This window comes from Macaca fascicularis, chromosome 12 (assembly GCF_037993035.2).
Source record: "Macaca fascicularis isolate 582-1 chromosome 12, T2T-MFA8v1.1".
Classification (NCBI taxonomy): domain Eukaryota; kingdom Metazoa; phylum Chordata; class Mammalia; order Primates; family Cercopithecidae; genus Macaca; species Macaca fascicularis.
Window position 1 is genome coordinate 102,594,851 of NC_088386.1, and position 21,491 is coordinate 102,616,341.

A 21,491-nucleotide genomic window follows, 5' to 3' on the forward strand; every position below is an offset into this window, starting at 1 on the left:
TACACCAATAAATAAATTACAGTGCATTTGTACCCTGGTATATTATGCAGCGTTTTAAAAAATGACATGCTCAATGTCTAAGAAGAAAGCAAAAGCATAATACGATCTAACTTATGTTGAAAAAGTAGAGACATACATATGTGCATAGAAAACAGTTTGAAGGAAACTCACTAAACTGTTAATAGTGGTTACCTCTGAAAAACAGGTGGGAGAGAGGGAAGAGCATGATAAGGAATTCATTTTTTAAAAAATCTGTGCACTTTGCATTTTAATTTACAATAAACATGCAATATTACATTATTTGTGTAATTAACAAAAATAAGCTCACAGGAAATGAAAACATGGGAAGATTTATTTCATTAGTTGTTTACTTTTTAGCTACATAATTATATTGTGGGTCCATCTGTGCTGTTTTTTATTGAACATAAGGCTAGAAGGTTCATGCATTTTTTTATCCCACTTATCCTCCAATACCACTCCAGAGTTTGTCCAGAGGCAAACTTATTTTAAGACATTGTTTCTCGGGCCACAGTGATAAAAACTTAAAATACAGCAATAAATAAATAGGAAAGCCATAATCAATCTCACATACTGTCATTTTTCTTATTGTTATTCGTTGTTTTCTTTTTCAGCTCTAGTCCCTCGAAATACTAAAAATAGCCAAAGATATGCACCTAACACCTAGCATGTTGCTTGGCATATACTTGAAATTAAATAAATGTAAGGACTGAATTAATATAGCATATAGGTAGAGACCCAGTGAGATGCTAGATGGAATACTTGTGAAATTGGCTGTCCAGAGAAAATCACAATGACAAAATAATTCACTTAAATGTAATTAGAAGTCTATCTAGTCTTCGAGTAAATCAGGGATGTGAGAGTAGACTACAAGAATGATAGATGTAGAAATGAAAAAGTATTAGGTTTTCAGTCTATGTTCACTCTTCTGGGCAACTGAAATACTGAGCCCATATCTTATTTACGATAATTAATTAAGCAAGCCAATATGTATTGAATAGCTACTCTGTACTAAGACCTTTCCTTTGAGCTCCAGACTCTGTTGATTGCCTCGTGATGTCTTCATTTGGACGTCTCTCAGGCAATTCACAATATGTTCAAAACAGAACTCTTGATTTGCCAACCGCATAACAGTTTTCCCAGTTTTCCCCATTGCAGTAAGTGTATCACCACTCATTCAGGGCAACACCGTCATCTCTTGGCTAGACTACAGTAGGCTTTTACCTGGTCTCTTTGCTTACCCCTTGCCTTTCTCTAAGTCACTCTCCACACAATGCCAGAACTTTTTAAAAATAGAAACATACCCCACTTCAAAATAAATGCCCAGTGCCAAGCACAGTGCTCGGCACATAACAAATGCTTGATTAATTGTTGTTGAATGAATGAGTTAGTGACTGAATGGTGAACCAACTAGACTTTTTTTCTGCCTTCATGGAGCTTAAATGCTGGAAATCTATCTTTTCCCATTAATTACTTCTGTGTATATCTGTCTATCTATCTATCTATCTATCTATCTATCTATCTATCTATGAAGCAATGAATATAGTTAATCCTCGAACAACTTGAACTGTGTGAGTCCATTAATTTGTGGATTTTCTTCCACCTCTGCCACACCTGAGAAAGCAAGAGCAACCTCTCCTCTAACTCCTTCTTTTCAGCCTACTCAACGTGAAGATAATGAATAGTAAATATATTTTCTCTTCCTTATGATTTCATTAATAACATTTTCTTTTCTCTAGCTTACTTTATTGTCAGAATGCAATATCCGATACAAATAACATACAAAATACTTGTCAATCAACTGTTTACTTTACTGGTAAGGCTTCTTCTGTTCAACAGTAGGCTATTAGTAGGTAAGTTTTAGAGGAGTCAAAAGTTACATGCTGATTTTTGGCAGCATGGAGGACCAGTGCCCCTAACTTTTACTTGTTCAAGGGTCAACTGTGTATCCATTACTATTCCAGTAAACACTTCTAGGATTCCCAGGCAACATTTGAGATTACCTTATAAACAAATGAGATACAAATAATGTGCTCTCCTGAGCTTGGTCATTTCCTTAGAATTTGCTAAATTTGAAGCTTTAATTTCTGATTACTTAATACTTTTGAGTGATGGCTCTAGATGCGGAAGAAAGGAACAGGAACAAACCTCCTGCTCCCCACCCTTAACCATGCTCTTGTACATATAAGATCATGGCATATGCAAATAAAGACTGTTTTACTTGTTCCTTTCTGATTGGGATGCCTTTTCTTTCTTTTTCTTGTCTAATTACTCTGGCTAGGACTTCCAGTACTATGTTGAATACATGCAGTAAAAATAGGCATCCTTGCTTTGTTCCTGATCTTAAAGAAAAAAACTTCAGCTTTTCATCTTTAAGAAAAAGGAATATGATGTTAGCTGTGGGCTTTTTATATTTGGTCTTTATTATGTTGAGGTAGTTTCCTTCTATTCTTAGTTTGTTGAGAGTTTCTCATGAGAGTATATTGAATTCTGTAAAATGCTTTTTTCCTGTATCTATTGTGATGATTGTGTGAATTTTTTTGTTTTTTTTTTTTTTTGAGACAGAATCTTGCTCTGTTGCCTAGGCTGGAGTGCAATGGTGTGATCCTAGCTCACTGTAACTTTGAACTCCTGAGCTCAAGTGATTCTCTTGTCTCAGTCTCTTGAGTAGCTAGAATTATAGGCATGTTTCAACATGCCCAACTAAATTTTCTTTTTCTTTGAGATAGGGTCTTGCTCTGTCACCCAGGCTGCAGTGCAGTGGTGCAATCACAGCTCACTGCAGCCTTGATCTTCCAGGCTCAAGCCATCCTCCTGCTTCAGCCTCTCGAGTTAGCTGGGACTGCAGGCATGTACCAATACATCCAGCTAATTAAACAAATGTGGTGTTTTTTTTGTAGAGATGGGGTCTTGACAAGTTGCTCAGGCTGATCTCAAACTCCTGGCTTCAATTGGTCTCCCCACTTCAGCCTCCAAAAGCACTAGGATTATAGGTACGAGCCTCTACACCTGGCCATTGATTTCTTCTTTGACCCATTGATTGTTCAAGAATGTGTTGTGTAGTTTCAACATCTGTATACATTTTTAAGTTTTCTTCTACTATTAATTTCTAGTTTTATTTCACTGTGGTTGGAAAAGATATTTGGTATGATTTCAATCTTCTTAAATTTGATAAGACTTGTTTTATGGATTAACATATGATCTATCCCAGAAAATGTTCCATGTTTGCTGGAGAAGAATGTATATTCTGCACTATTAGGTGAAATAGTCTTTATATGCCTCTCAGGTCTATTTGGTTTACTGTGTTGTTCAAGTCTACTATTTCCTTGTTGATTTTCTGTCTGGAGGTTCTCTTTATTATTGAAAGTGGGTTATTGAAGTCCCCTACTATTATTATATCACTGTCTATTTCTCCCTTCTGTTATGTCAATGATTGCTTACATATTTAGGTGCTCTGATGTTTGGTGTATATATTATTATAATTATTGTATCTTCTGGGTAAATTGACCCTTTTATCATTTTATAATGACTCCTTTGTCACTTGTGTGAGTTTTTGACCTAAAGTCTATATTGTCTCATACAACTATAGCCATCCCGGCCATTTTTTGAATACCATTTACATAAAATATCTTTTCCCATACCTTCATTTTCGGCCTTTGTGTCCTTAAATCTGAAGTGAGTCTTTTGTAGACAGCATATAGTTGGGTCGTTTTCTTCAATCCATTCAGCAACTGTATGTATATCTTTTGATTGGAGGCTTTAATCCATTTATATTTAATAATTATTGATAGGGGAGGACAATTTTGCCATTTTTAGAGTTGCTTTTTGTCTGTCTTTTAGTTGTATTGCCCCTCTTCTCCTAGTTTGCTGTCTTCATTTTTTTAATATTATTTAATTCATTTTTTTCTTTTGTGCGTCTTTGACAGCTATTATATTTGCACTTACTATGAGGCTTATATAAAACATCTTACAGTAATAACAGCCTATTTTGGCTGATAATAACTTCACTTCAATTACATTCAAAAAGTTTTCACTTTTAGTCCCCATACACTTTTCTAAATAGTCTTTTTTTTTTTTTTTTTTTTTTTTTTTTTTGGGGATGGAGTTTCACTCTTATTGCCCAGGCTGGAGTGCAATGGCATGATCTTGGCTCACTGCAACCTCCGCCTCCTGGGTTCAAGGGATTCTCCTGCGTCAGCCTCCTGAGTAGCTGGGATTACAGGCGCGCACCACGATGCCTGGCTAATTTTGTATTTTTAGTAGAGACAGGGTTTCTACATGTTGGTCAAGCTGGTCTTGAACTCCCAATCTCAGGTGATCTGCCCACCTAGGCCTCCCAAAGTGCTGAGATTACAGGCGTGAGCCACCTCACCCAGCCATCCTCATACACTTTTCTTTTTGGTTGGTTTGTTTTTGTTTTGTTCACTGTTTTGTTGTTGTTTTTTTCATTTTAGAGATGGGATCTTGTTGTCTTGCCCAGAATGGAGTGCAGTGGTGTGATTAGCTCATTGTAACCTCAAACACCAAGGCTCAAGTGATCCTCCCTCCTCAGCCTCCTAAGTAGATATGACTATAGGCGTGCATCACCACACACACATCTTTACAACAATTTTTTTATAAAGATGTGGTCTCACTACGTTTCTCAGGCTGGTCTTGAACTACTAGCTTCAAGCAATTCCCTGACTCAGCCTCTTAAAGTGCTGGGATTACAGATATGAGCCACCACATCCAGCCCCCATTTTGTTATTGACATCACAATTTACATATTTTTGTATTGTATATTAATTAACATATTTTAATGTTATTTTTAATACTTGAGTCTTTTAACTTTTATATTAAAATTATTTAAATACCACTGCTTTCATATTATAGTATTCTGTATTTGCCTGTATATATTTACCTTTACTAATTAGTTTTTGGATATAGTATTTTTGATTGATAGTCTATTTCTTCTTTCAGCACTTTGAATATATTATCCCATATCTGTGAGGTTTCTGAAGTAAAAACTGTTATAATCTTGTAAGGGTTTCTTTCTACATGGTAAGTCACTTTTCTCTTGCCACTTTCAAAATTCTCTTTTGTGTTTGACTTTTGATAATTTGATTATAATGTGTCTCAGTGTTGAAGTCTTTCAGTTCATCTAATTCAAGGTCTGTTAGGATTCTTGGATCTGGATATCCATTTTCTTTCCCAAATTTGAGAAGTTTTTGCCCTTGTTTATTTGAATAAGCTTTCTGACCCTTTCTTTCTCCTCTGCTTCTACAACTCCCATATTACAAATATTGGTCAGCTTAATAGCATTCTATATGTCCCTTAAACCTTCATCACTCTTTCTTCTTTTTTCCCCTCTCATCGGATAATTTCAAATGGTCTGTCTTTGGGTTTGCTGATTTTTCTGCTTGATCTAGTCTGCTGTTGAACACTTCTACTGAAATTTTTAGTTCAGTTATTATATTCTGCAGCTCCAAGACTATTGTTTGGTTCTTTTAAAATTTTCTCTCTTTGTTGAAATTACAATTTCATTTATGTATTATTCTCCTGAGCTCATTGAGCATTTTTATGATGGTTATTTTGAATTCTCTGTCAGGTAATTCAAATATTACTATTTCATAAGGGTCCATTTTGGAGCTCTGTCTTACTTCTTTGTTAAACTATGTTTCTCTGTTACTTCTTATTCTTTACTCTTTATGTTGGTATCTGTGCAATAGAAAAAATAACTATCTCTCTTAGTCTTCAAGACTGGCCTCATACAGAAGAAGACCCTCAGCAATCAGCCTGGTCAGAGATTCTCGGGGGCTCTTCAAATCTTCATATAGTCCCAGCTGCCTTTTGTTTTTAAGCATCTCTCAGGCATCTAGAATATGATGGGTCTTGTCAGTAATCTGAGACAGGTTAGACAGAAGCCCAGTCCCTTGGACATGCCCCAGAAGAGTTAGAAAGTTGGATGAATGGTCCAATTGTTTCCACCCCAAAGTGAGAAGCTGGGATATGGGATTTATTTTCCTGCTTGCTTTGCATTGAGCCTTTTGGAAAAACTATGGTAAGTGTTTTCATGCTAGTCCAAGATACCATCTTTGTTCTCAAACCATGCCCTCCTAATATCACCACTCTCCACCTCTGTCTTCACTTCTCATCACTGAAACCTAGAGTGGCAAATGAATAGTAAAAAGGGATGGAAAAAGAAGCTAGAAAAATAACTTAGTAGATACATGCAGGAAATTTTACTATCAAATGGAAAAAAAAAAAGTTTAACAATACAGTAAAACAAGAGGACTGTCTTTTTTTTTTTTTTTTTTTTTTTGCCACAACAGAGGCAAGGAACAGCAGACAGTTTTCCAAATTTATTTTTTACTGCAATTTTTAGGCAAATTATTCACTACTAATTTTCAATCCAAGTTTGGAATTTAAAGAGGTTTGTGGAACTTCTACACAACTTTCTCTTTTTCATGAAGCTCTCATAGTCTCGCTCTTTTTTTATTTTATTTTTTTTGAGACGGCGTCTCACTCTGTCGCCCAGGCTGGAGTGCAGTGGCATGATCTCGGCTCACTACAAGCTCCGCCTCCTGGGTTCACGCCATTCTCCTGCTTCAGCCTCCTGAGCAGGCTCCAGCCACCACGCCCGACTAATTTTTTTGTATTTTTTTAGTAGAGAGGGGTTTCACCTTGTCAGCCAGGATGGTCTCCATCTCCTGACCTCGTGATCCACCTGCCTTGGCCTCCCAAAGTGTTGGGATTACAGGCGTGAGCCACCGCGCCTGGCCCAACAATTCTCAAAAAACAAACAAACAAACAAACAAAAACCTGGATCAGTAGCATGATTAGAAACTTCTTGTCATTATCTGATGCATCCATGATAGAGATAGAGGCAAATGAAAATACTTTGATTTTGCTTGTTTCACTTTCCACATCTTCATCCATGTGGTTATCATAGTTCTGGCTCTGATTAAGTTTGGTATACTTCTGGTAAGTATGCATAGATTATGTTTAAATTATAAAGTGTATTTTAATAATACACATTGCCAATGACTAAGTGAATTTTGAAATTAGGGTCATATTCAATATCAAAACGAATAATGATATAAACATAATTAGAAATAATTGGGTGAGGGGTGATATATAATGCAAAACAGTAGCCATGAAGATTAATATAGTTTCTCATGTTTAAATGCCTCAAGGAAATAAGACTAATATAAAAGAAGTGAAAGTGAAATTTTAAATCTCAACAATTAGTATTTGTTGCATTACTATTCAAGAAATTTTATTTTTTTCTGTACTTGCAAAGTATAGAATACTATAATAAAAAGAGATATGTACCATTCTGCTCATATCATAAGCACATTTGTATAAGAAAGCATACTTCCTGCAGAAACATCTCAATGGTTCTATTGAGATTGTGAGTGAAAGCATTAAGGAAATATTTTGAGACTTTTAAAAATATTTTCTACAAGATTTGATAATGCTAATTGCATATTTATACATTATTGCATCAACTGAATTTAGAAGTATACTTCATCTTTTTGTAATTTTCCTTTTAATGATATAATGACACGTGTGTGTGTATATATATATATCTCTTAATAAGGTCACTTGGAATATGAATTAATCTTTTAGCTTTAAGTATTAAACTGCACAAGTATTGGGAAACTGCCTTCCAAATATGTGTAGCAGACCTAGCCTACGAACAATCTAAAATGTGCAATACACACCAACATGGCACATGTATACATATGTAACAAACCTGCACGTTGTGCACATGCACCCTAGAACTTAGAGTATAATAAAAAATAAAATAAAATAAAATGTGCAATACAGCCACTACATCTGTGAGTGCTGACCCAACACATTGTAGAAATTATCAGCTTTCTCCAGCTCATTTAGAGAAACAAAAATAAAAAATAAAAACAACATTAATACGCTAAAGACTAAAAAAGTTTTCTATAAAGTGCAAACTTTTGGTGAAATTTTTCTAAAACGAGTCAAGTGGATATTGACTTTACTTTGAATACTCGTCGTGACCCCAAAAATGTTTAGATGGAAATGCAGTGGGTGGAATTTTGCGTCAGCTTAAGAATCAGGCACAAGGAGTTCCCATCCCTTGCCTTTTGAACATACTTCTGGCATCTTTCTGAACTTGTTTTTGTTAATACAAAGATTATAACTCCAATTCAATTTACTGTAGAGCATTTTAGAATCACCAAATAATTAGTTCATTGACTTGGTTCTACCAAGTTCTATGTAAAGCTGACATTATTATGTACTCAGTTTATAGCCCTCCAACAGCCACGGGCTGAAATGTGCCCCGCTCCTACCCCAAATTTATATATTGAAGCCCTGACTAACCCCCAGTGCCTCAGAATGTGACTATATTTGGAGATAGGGTCTTTAAAGAGATAATTAAGTTAAAATGAGGTTGCTAGGATGGGCCCTAATCCAATATAACTGGTGTTTTTATAAAAAGAAAAAATTTGGACATAGACATAGACATACATAGAAGGAAGGCCATATAAAGGCATGGGGGAAGACAGCCATCTGCAAGCTCAGGAGAGAAGTCTCAGAAGAAACCAACACTGCTGACACCCTGATCTTGGACTTCTGGCCTCCAGGACTGTGAGAAAATATATTTTGGTTGTTCGTTTAAGCCACTGAATCTGTGTTACTGTGTTATAGCAGCCCCAGCAAACTAATACACCAACTCAGAAATATTTTCAGAAGGCCTCCTCTGACGCATAAACACATGAGTATTTTATTCTTCATTTTATCACAAGTCTGTAGATGATCCGCACTCCAACATAAGACACCTTAGGCTTTCTTAGAAAGAAATTTATATATAGTTGACCCTTGAACAACACAGGTTTGAACTGTATGGGTTCAAATCCACTTATATGTGAATTTTCTTCTGCCTCTGCCACTCCTGGGACAGCAAGACCAACTCCTCCTCCTCCCTTTTCTCCTCCTCAGCCTACTCAACATGAAAATAATGAGGATGAAGACCTTTATAAAGATCTACTTCCACTTAAATATGTTTATCTTTCTATGATTTTGAAAACATTTTCTTTTTTCTAGCTTTATTATAACTGTATATAATACATATGACATATAACATGTGTGTTAACCATTTATGTTCATTGGTAAGGCTTCCAGTCAACAGTAGGCTATTAATAAAGTTTTGGGGAGTAAAAGTTACGTGCAAATTTTCAACTGTGCAGGCGGCCAGCCCCTAATCCCTGCATTGTTCAAGAATCAACGGGGTGTGTGTGTGTACAAATACTTCCTGACTTATGATGGATTGACTTACCATTTTTTTAATTTTATGATGGTGCAAAAGTGATATGTGTTTAGTAGGAAATAATACTTCGAGGTTTGAATTTTGATCATTTCCCAGGCTAGCAATACATGCTATCTTGTGAAGTCGGGCAGCAGCAGTGAGCCACAGCTCCCACTCAGCCACGTAATCACAAGAGTAAATGACCAGTAGTGTACTCCACAGTGTATTATATTTAATGACTTAAATGATATATTCAACACTTTATTATAAAGTAGGCTTTGTGTTTAATGATTTTGTCCAAGTGTAGGCGAATGTACGTGTTCTGAGCACATTTAAGGTAGGCTAGATTAAGCTAGAATGTTTGGTAGGTTAGGTATACTGTATGCATTTTCTACCTAACAATATTTTCAACTTACATTGGGTTTATCAAGATGTAATCCCGTTGTAAACTGAGAAGGATCTCTCTCTATATATGTAAAGATAACAAAATACCCTAATGAGAAATAAGACAACGGCATTCCAAAACAGAAGCAATAATTATAGTAAAGAAGGATCTTTTTTAAAGCCTTCAAAATTTAGCAATGAATCATAGCTTATGAAGAAGATAATAATGATGATACTACTTATAATATAGAAATCATAATCAATTCTCTTCTAGAAAGAGAGTTACAATATTATCCCTATTTTTAAATGGTGACATTGGCTTCCCAGGTATATATGATTTAGGGATACTGATAATAATAACAATATTTTATAATAACAAAATAATAAGCATTTACTGAATGCTCACTATATGCCAGGTTTTATACTAAAGTCTTATATGGTTTATCACTTTTAATACTCACAACAGCCCCATGAATTAGGTAATCCTGAAAATCAAGTTCAGAGATGCTACTGATAACCAATAGATTCAGAGCGCTGCTACATACTAGATGAACTGGAGCTGTTGGGCTGTTATAAAATCAAGTTTTTAAAAAGGCAGCTTGAATCCTTGGCCATCACGATGTCTATGGATTGTGTAAACCTTACCTGATGGCATTTCTAGATTGAAGGCATCCATAAGTTTTGACAATAGTTCTTGCAGTTCCTCTTCCTCCAGCTCATCCTTTCTCTCCTTGATGTTACCTGCCGCTTTCTTTTCCATGGTTGCCAGAGCAGGACTGCTCCTTTCAGCAGGAATCATTTTGGGGGTGTCCTGCTTCAGTCCCTCCTGACAACTGGGTAGGGCGCTAATGACTTTCCTTAGCATCTTTTGCGTTTGGCTTTGTGCCCTGGTGCTGTGCAAAGTGGTCTCTGGTGATTCTGAATTTCGCAGAACATGCTCTGCATTTGTGTGACTTCTGTGACTTCTGTCAACCTCATCAGGGTTAGGAAGAGGTTCCCATCTTGAAGCATCTTCAGTGGCATTCTTGATCTGCAAATAATCCCCTCCCTTTGGAACCTTTTCAGTTGAAGAATGGCCAACCTTGGTCCCCACACTTTGAAAGGAAGAAGATGAAGGACGGGGTGGCTGCAACCTTACCTGGGGAAACAAAACTTTATTTATGAAGAAATTAACGTTTATCTTACTTTTTCATAAATGCGTTACATTTCAACATTCCAACAGAACATTCTAATGCAAGACTTTTCTTTCTCCTTTGTAAATATATTATCATTACTATTAATTTTAATTTATTCTGCTAATTCTATGTCAACGTAAAACTCTCTACAAGAGTTGGAACAGCTCAGGTTCTAAAATAACAGAGGGAATAATTACAAGAAGTTTAGGAAAATCCTGGGTTCTAAAAAGCCCAGGTTCTAAAAATACCATAAGGAATTTCTGAAAACATAAGCGTATGTTGAATTGACAGATAAAAATTATTACAATAAAGCATTTTATAATAGTCTTTCTGGTAGGTGTGTTGTGAGGGGCTTCAGAGTAAGCCACAGGGAGAAAATTCAGGGACGTGCTCCACTTGAAGCACAGTTCTCAATGTGTGGCCCACAGACCCTAGGAGATCCCCAAGACCCTTCTAGGGTTTGTGATGTCAAAATTATGTTCATAAGGATACTTAGATGTTATTTGTTTATTGTATTGACATGTGCACTGATGATGCAAAAATCAGTAAGTTAAGCTGTTGGTGCTTTAGTGTGAATCAAGGCAGCGTCACCAAACAGTGCTAATAATCAAGATATTCTTCACCCTCATACACTAGCAGTGGAAAAAAAAAAAAAAAAAAAAAGCCAGTTCTGCTTAAGAACGCCTTTGATGGAATAGAAAAATTCTTAGTTTTAAAAATACTAACACATGCCTTTTAAATATTGTGTGTGACGAAGTGGGAAGTGTGCATAAGACACTTCTGCTGTGTACTGAAATACAAAAGGATTGCCTCTTGTGTCAAAGAAAGACTGACAGACTATGGTTATTCAGACTTGGGTATTTGTCAAACAGTTTCTCAAAAATGAACAAAGCGAGAATGTCTCTGCAAGGAAAACAATTAACAGTATTTGCTGTCAGTTATAACAATTAAGGCCGGGCACAGTGGCTCACGTCTGTAATCCCAGCACTTTGGGAGGTGGAGGTGTGAGGATTGCTTGAGGCCAGGAGTTCAAGACCAGTCTGGACAACATAGTGAGACCCCCTGTCTACAAAAATAAATAAATAAAAATTAGCTGGGTGTGCTGGCATGAGCCTGAGATCCTGGCTAGCCACAAGGTTGAGGCGGAAGGATTGCTTGAGCCCCAGGAGTTCGAGGCTGCAGTGAGCTATGATCCTGCCACTGCACTCCAGCCTGGATGACAGAGCAAGACCCTGTCTAAAATGTATATTTACATACATAATAAACAGGCTTTCAAACAAAAATTAGAATTTTGGAAAACTTGCATCCTACCACTATGAGCTTTATAGCTTTCCAATTCTTGCGCAATTTTTTAGTGAGATTGGTAGTGACATTAATGAACGTGAATTGTTTAGATCCTGTATAATAAAATGGATGAGAATTAGGACATTCAGCATAGCTCAGTGAACCAATATTTTCCAAATGATCAGTGTATAATGTTACACAATCATGCATGCTAGGAGACCCACTCAAAGACCGTGTAAGAACACTGGATTTTAATGAAACAATGTGACATAAATATAGTTTTAGATTAAAGTCTCCTTTAAAAAGCTGTCATAAATCATGTCTTGGTGTAGTATTAAAGAGAAGTATGCCTCGGTATCTGAAAGGCTATTAATATAGTTCTCTCTTTTTCAACTGCAAATCTGGGTGAGGCCTGATTTCTTCAGATACTTCAACTGAAACACATTGCAGCAGATTGATTGCTGAAGTGGTTACAAAATTTCAGCTGTCTTTTATTAAGCCAGATATTTAAAGAGATTTGTGGAAAATATAAAGCAGTGCCACTCTTCTAAGGTTTTTAGAAAAACATATTGTTTAAAAATGTTATCTGTATATTTAATGGGTTTATCATTTTTATGTTTTCGTTAGTGAATACATTTTAACTTCTCAGTTTTAATTTGCATTAATTTTATTACCTATTTAATTTATTTAACAACTCAGTTTTGATTTTCAGTAATTTTATTATGTATTTTATTATTAATTTAATTTTCATTAATTCATTTTCATTTTGTTTCTGTGGTTATATCTATAACAATCGATATCAATACAAACAGATATAACCACAGAACCAAAATCCTCTCCAGATTCTCAAATATTTCTAAGAATGTACAGGGATCCTGAGATCAAAAGGTTAAAAAACCTATGCTATAAAGAATCACTTTGCCCCAAAGTCTATTGTTTATAAATATTACAGATCCTGTTGTCTTTCAATGGCACTACCTTCATGGAGGGATAGGATATAGCCTGGATGAGGAAGTGGGAGGTCAGGGTACAGGGAGAAGAGGCTGATCAAAGTAAGGTGGGAAGCTCCTCCTTTGGCTGAAGGACTCAAGGTTAGACTTCAGGCGGTCCAGATGGCCAGTATCTCTCACATTTTATACCTGTAGGTCCCGTCTTATCTGCTGGAGCTTGCTCCATAGACTATCCTGGTTGGTTTTGAGTTTGTAAATCTTTGTTTCAAATCGGCAACTTCTTTCTTCCTGGGAGGTGTATATAGCTTGCAACTTGTCTTTGTATTGGTTTAACTGTTTTTTAAGGAGCCTGAAAAGAGAACAGATTTGAGTGGTTTGGAAGGGCAAGAGGCCAGCACACTAATTAGAGCCCTGGTAAGATGTATTCCAGTCCTTTTTGTGGGAAAAGATGTTGGAAAACCCTGTGTCTCAACTATGTGTGTTTTTTGTTTGTTTGTTGGTTGGTTGGTTTGTTTCTTGAGGTAGCGCCTCACTCTGTCACCCAGGCTGGAGAATGCAGTGGCGCGATCTTGGTTCACTGCAACCTCTGCCTCTTGGGTTCAAGTGATTCTCCTGCCTCAGCCTCCTGAGTAGCTGGGATTACAGGCACCTGCCACCATGCCCGGCTATTGGGAAACCCTGTGCCTCAACTGTTATCTCACATTGATCAATATTGTTGACACTGTTTGTTCACCATGTGCAGCTGCCTTTGTGTGTATTATGGATATGATTCCACTAAGCATTCCACTGGCTTTAGAAGTATTTCAGAAAACTCACCAGGCATATTATAGATTCCTTTGACAGCTTGCCTCTACTGGCTACTTAAATAGGAATATTGACTTTATACATTATCCTTTTGTCTAGAAAGACTCCATTCAGAATGATAGTACACCTGTCATGGCTAAACACCCAACACTTCACCAGGAACACAGGGGAGGAATAATATTGCAATTCATGGATTATAGGTCTGCTTTGGCTTCTCTTTTTGTCTAGTTGTTCATTGGTTTAAGAACGAACTAAGAAGCTGGGTGTGCTCACTCGTGTGTGTGTGTGTGTGTGTGTGTGTGTGTGTGTTATCTTAGTGCTTTAGGAGGCCAAGTTGGGGTATCCCTTGAGGCCAGGAAATTGAGACCAGCCTGGGCAACATAGCATAGCAAGACCTCATCTACACACACACACACACACACACACACACACACACACACAAATTAGCTGAGTGTGGTGGCACCTGTAGTCACAGCTACTTGGAAAGCTGAGGCAGGGGGATCACTTGAGCCCAGGAGTTAGAGGTTACAGTGAGCTATAATTACACCACTGCTCTCCAGCCTGGCTGATAGAGTGAGATGCTGTCTCTAAAAAAATGTGAACCAAGTCGTCAGGGTAATCAGGGCAATTCTTTAAAACAAAAGGCAGGCTATGTTGCTCTTCTGCTCAGAACCCACCAGGGGCTCCCTCTTCATTTAAAGTAAACAGAAGTCCTTACAGAGGTGGACAAGCCCCACAAAGATGGCACAGACGCCCCCTTCCCTCTCTGAACTCATCTCTTGCTTTCCGGCTTATTCACTCCCCTGTGGCCATATGGAGCTCCTGGCTCCTTTTTGAACACCCCAGGCCTGTTCCCCACTTAGAGTCTGCTCTTCCACTCCCTCTGCCTGGACGCTCTTTCTTCTCCAGGTCATTGCTCAGTTCCCTCCCCCACCTTCTTCAAGTCTTTGTTCACAAGGCGCCTTTTCAGTGAGGCATTCTCTGACTGCCCTATTTGAATACACAAACGACAACCCCAACCTCTCCTCCAGCATGGCCAAACTCTTCCCTTCTTTATTTGTCTCTGTGGCATTCTGCCATGTCTAATTACTACAAAGCCTGAAGAGTCCAGCCTTCAAACTTCTAGGCAGCCATACACTGTGACATACTACAGGCTTTTAAATTATTTATTACTTATTATTTTACTTATATATTACCTACTCTACTCCCTATTTAATTGCTTATTGTCTTTTTATTCTGGCAACTTTGCATATGTGTGTGTGTGTGTGTGTGTGTGTGTGTGTGTGTGTGTTGCCATGTCTTCTGCACCAGGCCTAAAATAGTTCCTGTCATATAGTAGGTTTACAACTAAAATTGTCTAAATAAAGTAGTTTTATTTGATCACTGCTGTTAGCATATTTGTGGAATTTGTGGAAATTGGCTGTCTGGTATGAAATGCAACATGTCTCAGTGTTAGAACCTGCAAAATTCCTAATTGCATAGAGCTTGGGGAGGTCTTAAAATTTAGTTTGGGCTCCCATGCAAAGCAGGCATCTCTGAAAGATAGCCCTCTAACTTCCAGACAGTCATACTCAGGTGAAACAGGAGTCTGACTCTAAAATCCTTGCTCATAATTGGAGTTTCAGGTATATCTTTATGTGGGTTTCTCAGAAAGGAGTCAGCCCAGGGGTTTTACACAGCCAGCAACAAAGAAACATTCTCAGACAGCCTGTCTAGATGGTGTTCTCTGGACCCAAAGTGTTGTGCTTATTATGACCACTAATGATGTCAGGCTCTCTCTTTTCCTGATGTCCACCACCCGTGTCCGCTTCCTCCTCTCTGGCCCATCCACCAGGCCTGGACAACTAGAAGACACGCATCCCTATCCTTCCACAATCCAGGTGGAAGAAGGTGGGACTCTGCCAGAAATCCAGTGCTTTTCTCCTTCTGCATCTTTTTAAAGAAGAGATGCTTACGGGTTGTTTCTAGTAAATACAATTCACATGGTGCCAATATCTTCAGCAACTGGGAGCCCAGGACTTTCCAGGCAATTATCTACTCATAACAAACAGTTCAGGTTATCTAAGAAATAATTCCTTTCAAACAATTTGAAATCTGCCTTTCTATACTTTTTATGTGTATTTCTGCTTTCTGGTGGGGGCTAAGCAGCTTGAATCTCCCATGTATTAACTGTTCAAATGGAACACAAATACTCCCTGGGCAAGCTAATCATGCCCAAAGCAGTGAAATGTTACTTACTTTGTCCATTACTGATGTGGTTTGGCTGTGTCCCCACCCAAATTTCATCTTGAATTGTAATCCCCATAATCCCCACGTGTCAAGGGCAGGACCAGGTGGAGGTAATTAAATCATGGGAGCAGTCTCCCCCATGCTGTTCTCATGATAGTGAGTGAGTCTCACGAGATCTCATGGTTTTATAAGCATCTGGCATTTCCCTCACTTGCACTCACTCTGTTCTGCCACCCTGTAAAGAAGGTGCTTGCTTCCCCTTTGCCTTCCACCATGATTGTAAGTTTCCTGAGGCCTCTCCAGCAATGCGGAACAGTGAGTCAATTAAACCTCTTTGCTTTATAAATTACCCAGTCTCAGGTATTTCTTCATAGCAGTGTAAGATCGGACTAGTAAATTTACCTAGCACAGTGTAGATTAATAATAGAAAACTAGTAATTTAATAGTACTCTTTCTGTTCATGTGTCTGAGACTGTTGCTTTTAAAATAATCAGTGACATAATTGGCTATCACTAAACTTGCAGTTAACTATCATATATATCACAGGTCTTTTTCACACTACTTGTGCATATGGGCCTGCAATTGTGGGATTTTCCTTTAATCCCGTAAAATTTGGTCTTTATTAACTGCCTCACTGTTCCAGTCTATTAAATCTCAGTGATCCAAGACTGTAATTCAGTTTATTACCTAGGGGTTTTGGTATCATGTCACATACGCATTTGAGAATTGAGCTCTCTACAGTTTCATCCAAATTATTGATAAAAATGATGGTATAGGCAGGAACAAAGAGCTTCGTGTCATATTTCATTCAATAATCAGCCTTACACTTTGGTATACTTTGTAGTGATAAATACTTTGGTAGGATACAAATGGTGTAGATAGTAGACATGGATTATATCAAAGGGAATATTTAGTTTAAAATAATTCATTTTAAATAATCATTTGAAGAACTAAGTTAAACTAAACTTTAAAATTTGCCTTTATTTCTACATTTTCAATTTTAATATAGCCTTTCCATTGCTTTACTACTTTAAAAATGTTTTCTAATTTCTTTTTCTTATTCCATGAAAAATATTAAAACTACTTTTAAGATTTAAATTATTTTGATACTTTAAAAGTGTTTATTGAACTCCTTTTCATGAGTTATCACAGAATTTAGAAAATGTTTTATATATTCTGTACATTTAGATTAGGAAGTATATTTCATCATACATACATACATAGAATTGCTAGTTTGTTGGACGTCTACTGGATATTAAGTATTGTGCCTGAAAACAAAGTTTTTCCCTCAGGGGAAGCTTCTTACTGGGGAACCAGGAATTCTATCTTCTAAAGGAATAACAGCAGGAGCTAAGAGCTCAAGAAATGATTAGTTCCTTAAGACACAATCAGAAGATGATAAACAGTTTCCATTCAGCCTAATAACCCTAGTAGAATGTTAGATGCTGTTGGATAACAAGAACTAATTTCTTTAGAAGTAGGTAAAACACATACATAACACAAGATACACACAAGAATCAATACTTCACTAAAAGTGCTTAACCAAATTCTAAGGAATAAAATCAGGCAATCAAAAGTCAGAACTTAGCCTGGTGATTTTTATTATGCTTAACTGCTCAAATAGAGTCAAAGCTCCCTTTTACTTTCATATTGGAATCACAGGATTTCTTGACTTAAAAGTTTCTCTCAAATTAAAAAAAAAAAAGGTAAAATTTTTGTAGAAAATTTTTCTATAAAAGCAAAGGAAATGCTGTGGATTTCTCTCTGCGATCGGTATTTGCACATATTCATGTGGCTCCTACCTTCTTTCCCTGTGGAGAGCATTAATAGATTCATGAGTCCTCGGCAGTTCATTCCTAGTGCTGACCATGGTCTAGAGAAGGAAGAAATAAGAAAATAAGTTTTTGGTTTGAATTTAACCCACATTCCTAAAAATCCAGTATAAGAACATGATAATGATTTTTTTCAAAGAAATTCAATCTATTTCAAAAAGTGGCTGCTGTTTGGGTTTACATTCATGTATGATGATGCCGATGTTTATACTCTCAAAGTACAGCTGCATATCTAATTTCACAAAAGAAATTAAAACAGTTTTATGTTTTAGAGATAACATCACATTAGTCCTTTGTTCAAGTTAAGTTGCTACCCTGAATGTCTTCTTCCCCAAAGGCATCTACAAGAAGCAGTTGGGTCACTTTCTTTCCCTTAGCTTTCGAAGTCTCTTACTTCTATCACCTACCTTTAACTCGCACTGTCTTGTCTTTCCTTTGCTTGCTATCTGCGTGTGCACTACAGTCATCATTTCTTTTCAAATCCACCAAGTGTTTTGAATGAATAATGGTCAACTTGGCTGTCACTTAGGATTTCCCCACCAAACCTTGTCTCTTACATCACACTCTGCGCCCTGCAACCCCAGGGCAAGTACTGACCTGACCCAGTCTGGCCCAGGCTCCTGGGGCACCATGTTCCAGCCCTTGGCTCCCACATGTCTGGATGAAAGATTGGATTTCATTACACTCCATTTATAAACAGCTGTGGCTACAATCTGCAGCCTTCTCCCATCCCTGCAAATGATCTGAAGAGGGGCTGGCCATTTTAGGAACATTGTTCCACAGGCACAGCCTGAAAGAGCAAAAGGGCAGTAGCAGGAAGAAGAAACTGAGCTATATACAGACTTAAAGTCACATTCTTTGGTTGGTGTGTGCCCTTTGCAGTCCCTTTGAGTGAAATGTGTCATTGCCTCTTCATTCAAATACTTAAACAGGCCGGGCGCGGTGGCTCACGCCTTAATCCCAGCACTTTGGGAGGCCGAGGCGGGCGGATCACGAGGTCAGGAGATCGAAACCATCCGGGCTAACACAGTGAAACCCCGTCTCTACTAAAAATACAAAAAATTAGCCGGGCGTGATGCCGCGCGCCTGTAGTCCCAGCTATTTGGGAGGCTGAGGCAGGATAATGGCGTGAACCCGGGAGGTGGAGCTTGCAGTGAGCCGAGACCGTGCCACTGCACTCCAGCCTGGGCAACAGAGCGAGACTCTGTCTCGGAAAAAAAAAAAACAAACAAATACTTAAACAGTTTCCACATGCATAGCATAGTCTTTGAATCAGTGAACTTTATATTACATTTAAAATAATTACAATTTAAATAACAATTGCAGAATATCATGGCTTTGTAAAATGACTATACTCTCATAAGCCATTTTTTACCTCTATTCATTCTCTATATATGGTGGAGATAGAGTAGGAAAGGTGTATACATATGCTATAAACTTATTTATGTGTTCTAACACTTAGGGAGAACAATGAAATACCTTAAAATTCTCAAATAAAATAATTCAGTGATTTAATGTGTATTATTAATATGAAGAAAATCTTTAAAAGAATTTCTTGCACCAATATTATATGGTACATATTTTCTGCAATTGAGAAGCATTTCAGGTTAGTGCAAATGGTGGTATATCCATGGAATAGATACTATGGTTTATTTAGTTATTCTCAATGAAAGCATAAGCTGTTTCCAATATTTCAAAATTTTCAAAATGAAAAGCCATGCTGCAGTAAACATAGCTGTATGTGCCTCCTTGTGCACATGTGCAAGATTCTTGGGTTTTAAGTTTAATAGACACTATCCATTTGCCCCTTTGGGCAGGTGTGTGTGCACACACACATACACACAAACACACTTGAAAATGAATAGAAAAAGATCTGCAAAGTTATACTTCAAACAGATTATCTCTGGGGAATTAGGGACAGGACCTGGATTGAGAATTATGGTTGAAAGGGACCTTAGATGTATCTATAATATTTTAACATCTTATACATTAAACAGATTCATGTCTTATTTCTATGAAGTGCATTTTTAAATAAAAATATGTTATATACCTAAGATAGGATGTAGCAACTTTAAAAATGAAGGTGAGAGAGAAGTAAAAGAAAAGTGAAATAAAGGAGCAAAATCGCTTCCCTCTGAACAAATGGATGTTACAGTGAGGAAAAGCCTGCATTGTGAAAATGGTTTTCCTTCCTCTTTTGTTTGAAGCAGGAAATACAGCAGCTCCTTATTTGTCCTCATATGTCGGTCCAGCTCTCTGTCATGCACTCTAGCATGATGGCTGTGTCTTGGCAGGTGTCCCATGAGGGGTGTCTCCAGGTGTCCCAGTCTACATGAGCTGATGAGTAACATGCAGACAGGCCCAAGCAAACATCACACACAGGTGGCTGCAGAGGCCACTTGTCACTGGACGGTCACAAGACTTACTCTCCACCCACACTTGACTACAGTATGGAAACTCTAGTTTTTCTCTGATGACTATTACAGATGACCGTATTCTGAAGACCTTTCTTGAGCTCAGACTGTACTGATGATGATTGCAGGAAAGTTTACAAGTGGAGTTACACATGTGAGGGCAAATAAACAGCTGACTGAAAACATGCTAAAGTATTTGCAGAATGTACCCTTAAAAAAAGATAGCATTTCTAATCCCTTTGACGAAAAAACTTCACTGGGATATTTTAAGTTCTCTCCCTCATCTTATTTTTCTTTTTTAAAAAAACTTGCATTTTGAGTTCAGGGGTACATGTGCAGGATGTGCAGGTTTGTTACATAGGTAAATGTGTGTCATGGGGGTTGTTGTACAGATTATTTCATCACCCAGGTATTAAGCTTAGTATCCACCAGTTATTTTTCCTGATCCTCTCCCTCCTCCCACCCTCCACCCTCCAGTAGGCCTCAGTGTGTGTCGTTCCCCTCTCTGTGACCATGTGTTCTCATCATTTAGCTCCCAAGCTCCCACTTATAAGTGAGAATATTTCTTTCTTATCTCTTCCCTTTTAAAATTTCTGAACATTTTACTTACACATGCATGCATTGGTTCCTCTATTTTTTATTTTTGAGACAGAGTCTCGCTCTGTCACCAGGCTGGAGTACAGTGGCACGGTCTTGGCTCACTGCAACCTCCGCCTCCCGGGTTCAAGTGATTCTCCTGCCTCAGCCTCCCGAGTAGCTGGGACTATAGGCGCACACCACCATACCCAGCTAATTTTTGTATTTTTAATAGAGACGGGGTTTCACCATGTTGGCCAGGCTGGTCTCGAACTCCCGACCTTGTGATCTGCCCGCCTTGGCCTCCCAAAGTGCTGGGCTTACAGGCGTGAGCCACCACGCCTGGCCAGTTCTCTGATTTTTTTTTAAATAACCTAAGATCTTATGATACTGAGTTGGCAAGTTAAGGCCCCATGGGCAGAAGGAAGCCTTATCTGTAAGTTACAATCAGAAGTCTTGGGCAGAGACTTCATATCTATGGACACTGGAGTAGTTCAAATATGTCAGGGTTGAAAGGAACCTGTCTTACGAATGGTCCCCTCAAAGCTGAACTTTGTCCA

General features: G+C 37.8%; 1 protein-coding gene across 1 annotated transcript in view; it reads right to left on the minus strand.

Annotated features, from left to right (window-relative positions):
* DYTN (dystrotelin) overlaps positions 1-21,491 on the minus strand; it is a 68,422-nt gene that overhangs the window by 1,748 nt on the left and 45,183 nt on the right. The window contains exons 10-11 of the mRNA XM_005574063.5: positions 13,266-13,425; positions 10,313-10,805 (exon numbers count right to left, since the gene is read on the minus strand). Coding sequence (XP_005574120.3) covers positions 10,313-10,805; positions 13,266-13,425 — 653 coding nt within the window. The remainder of the gene's footprint in view (positions 1-10,312; positions 10,806-13,265; positions 13,426-21,491) is intronic.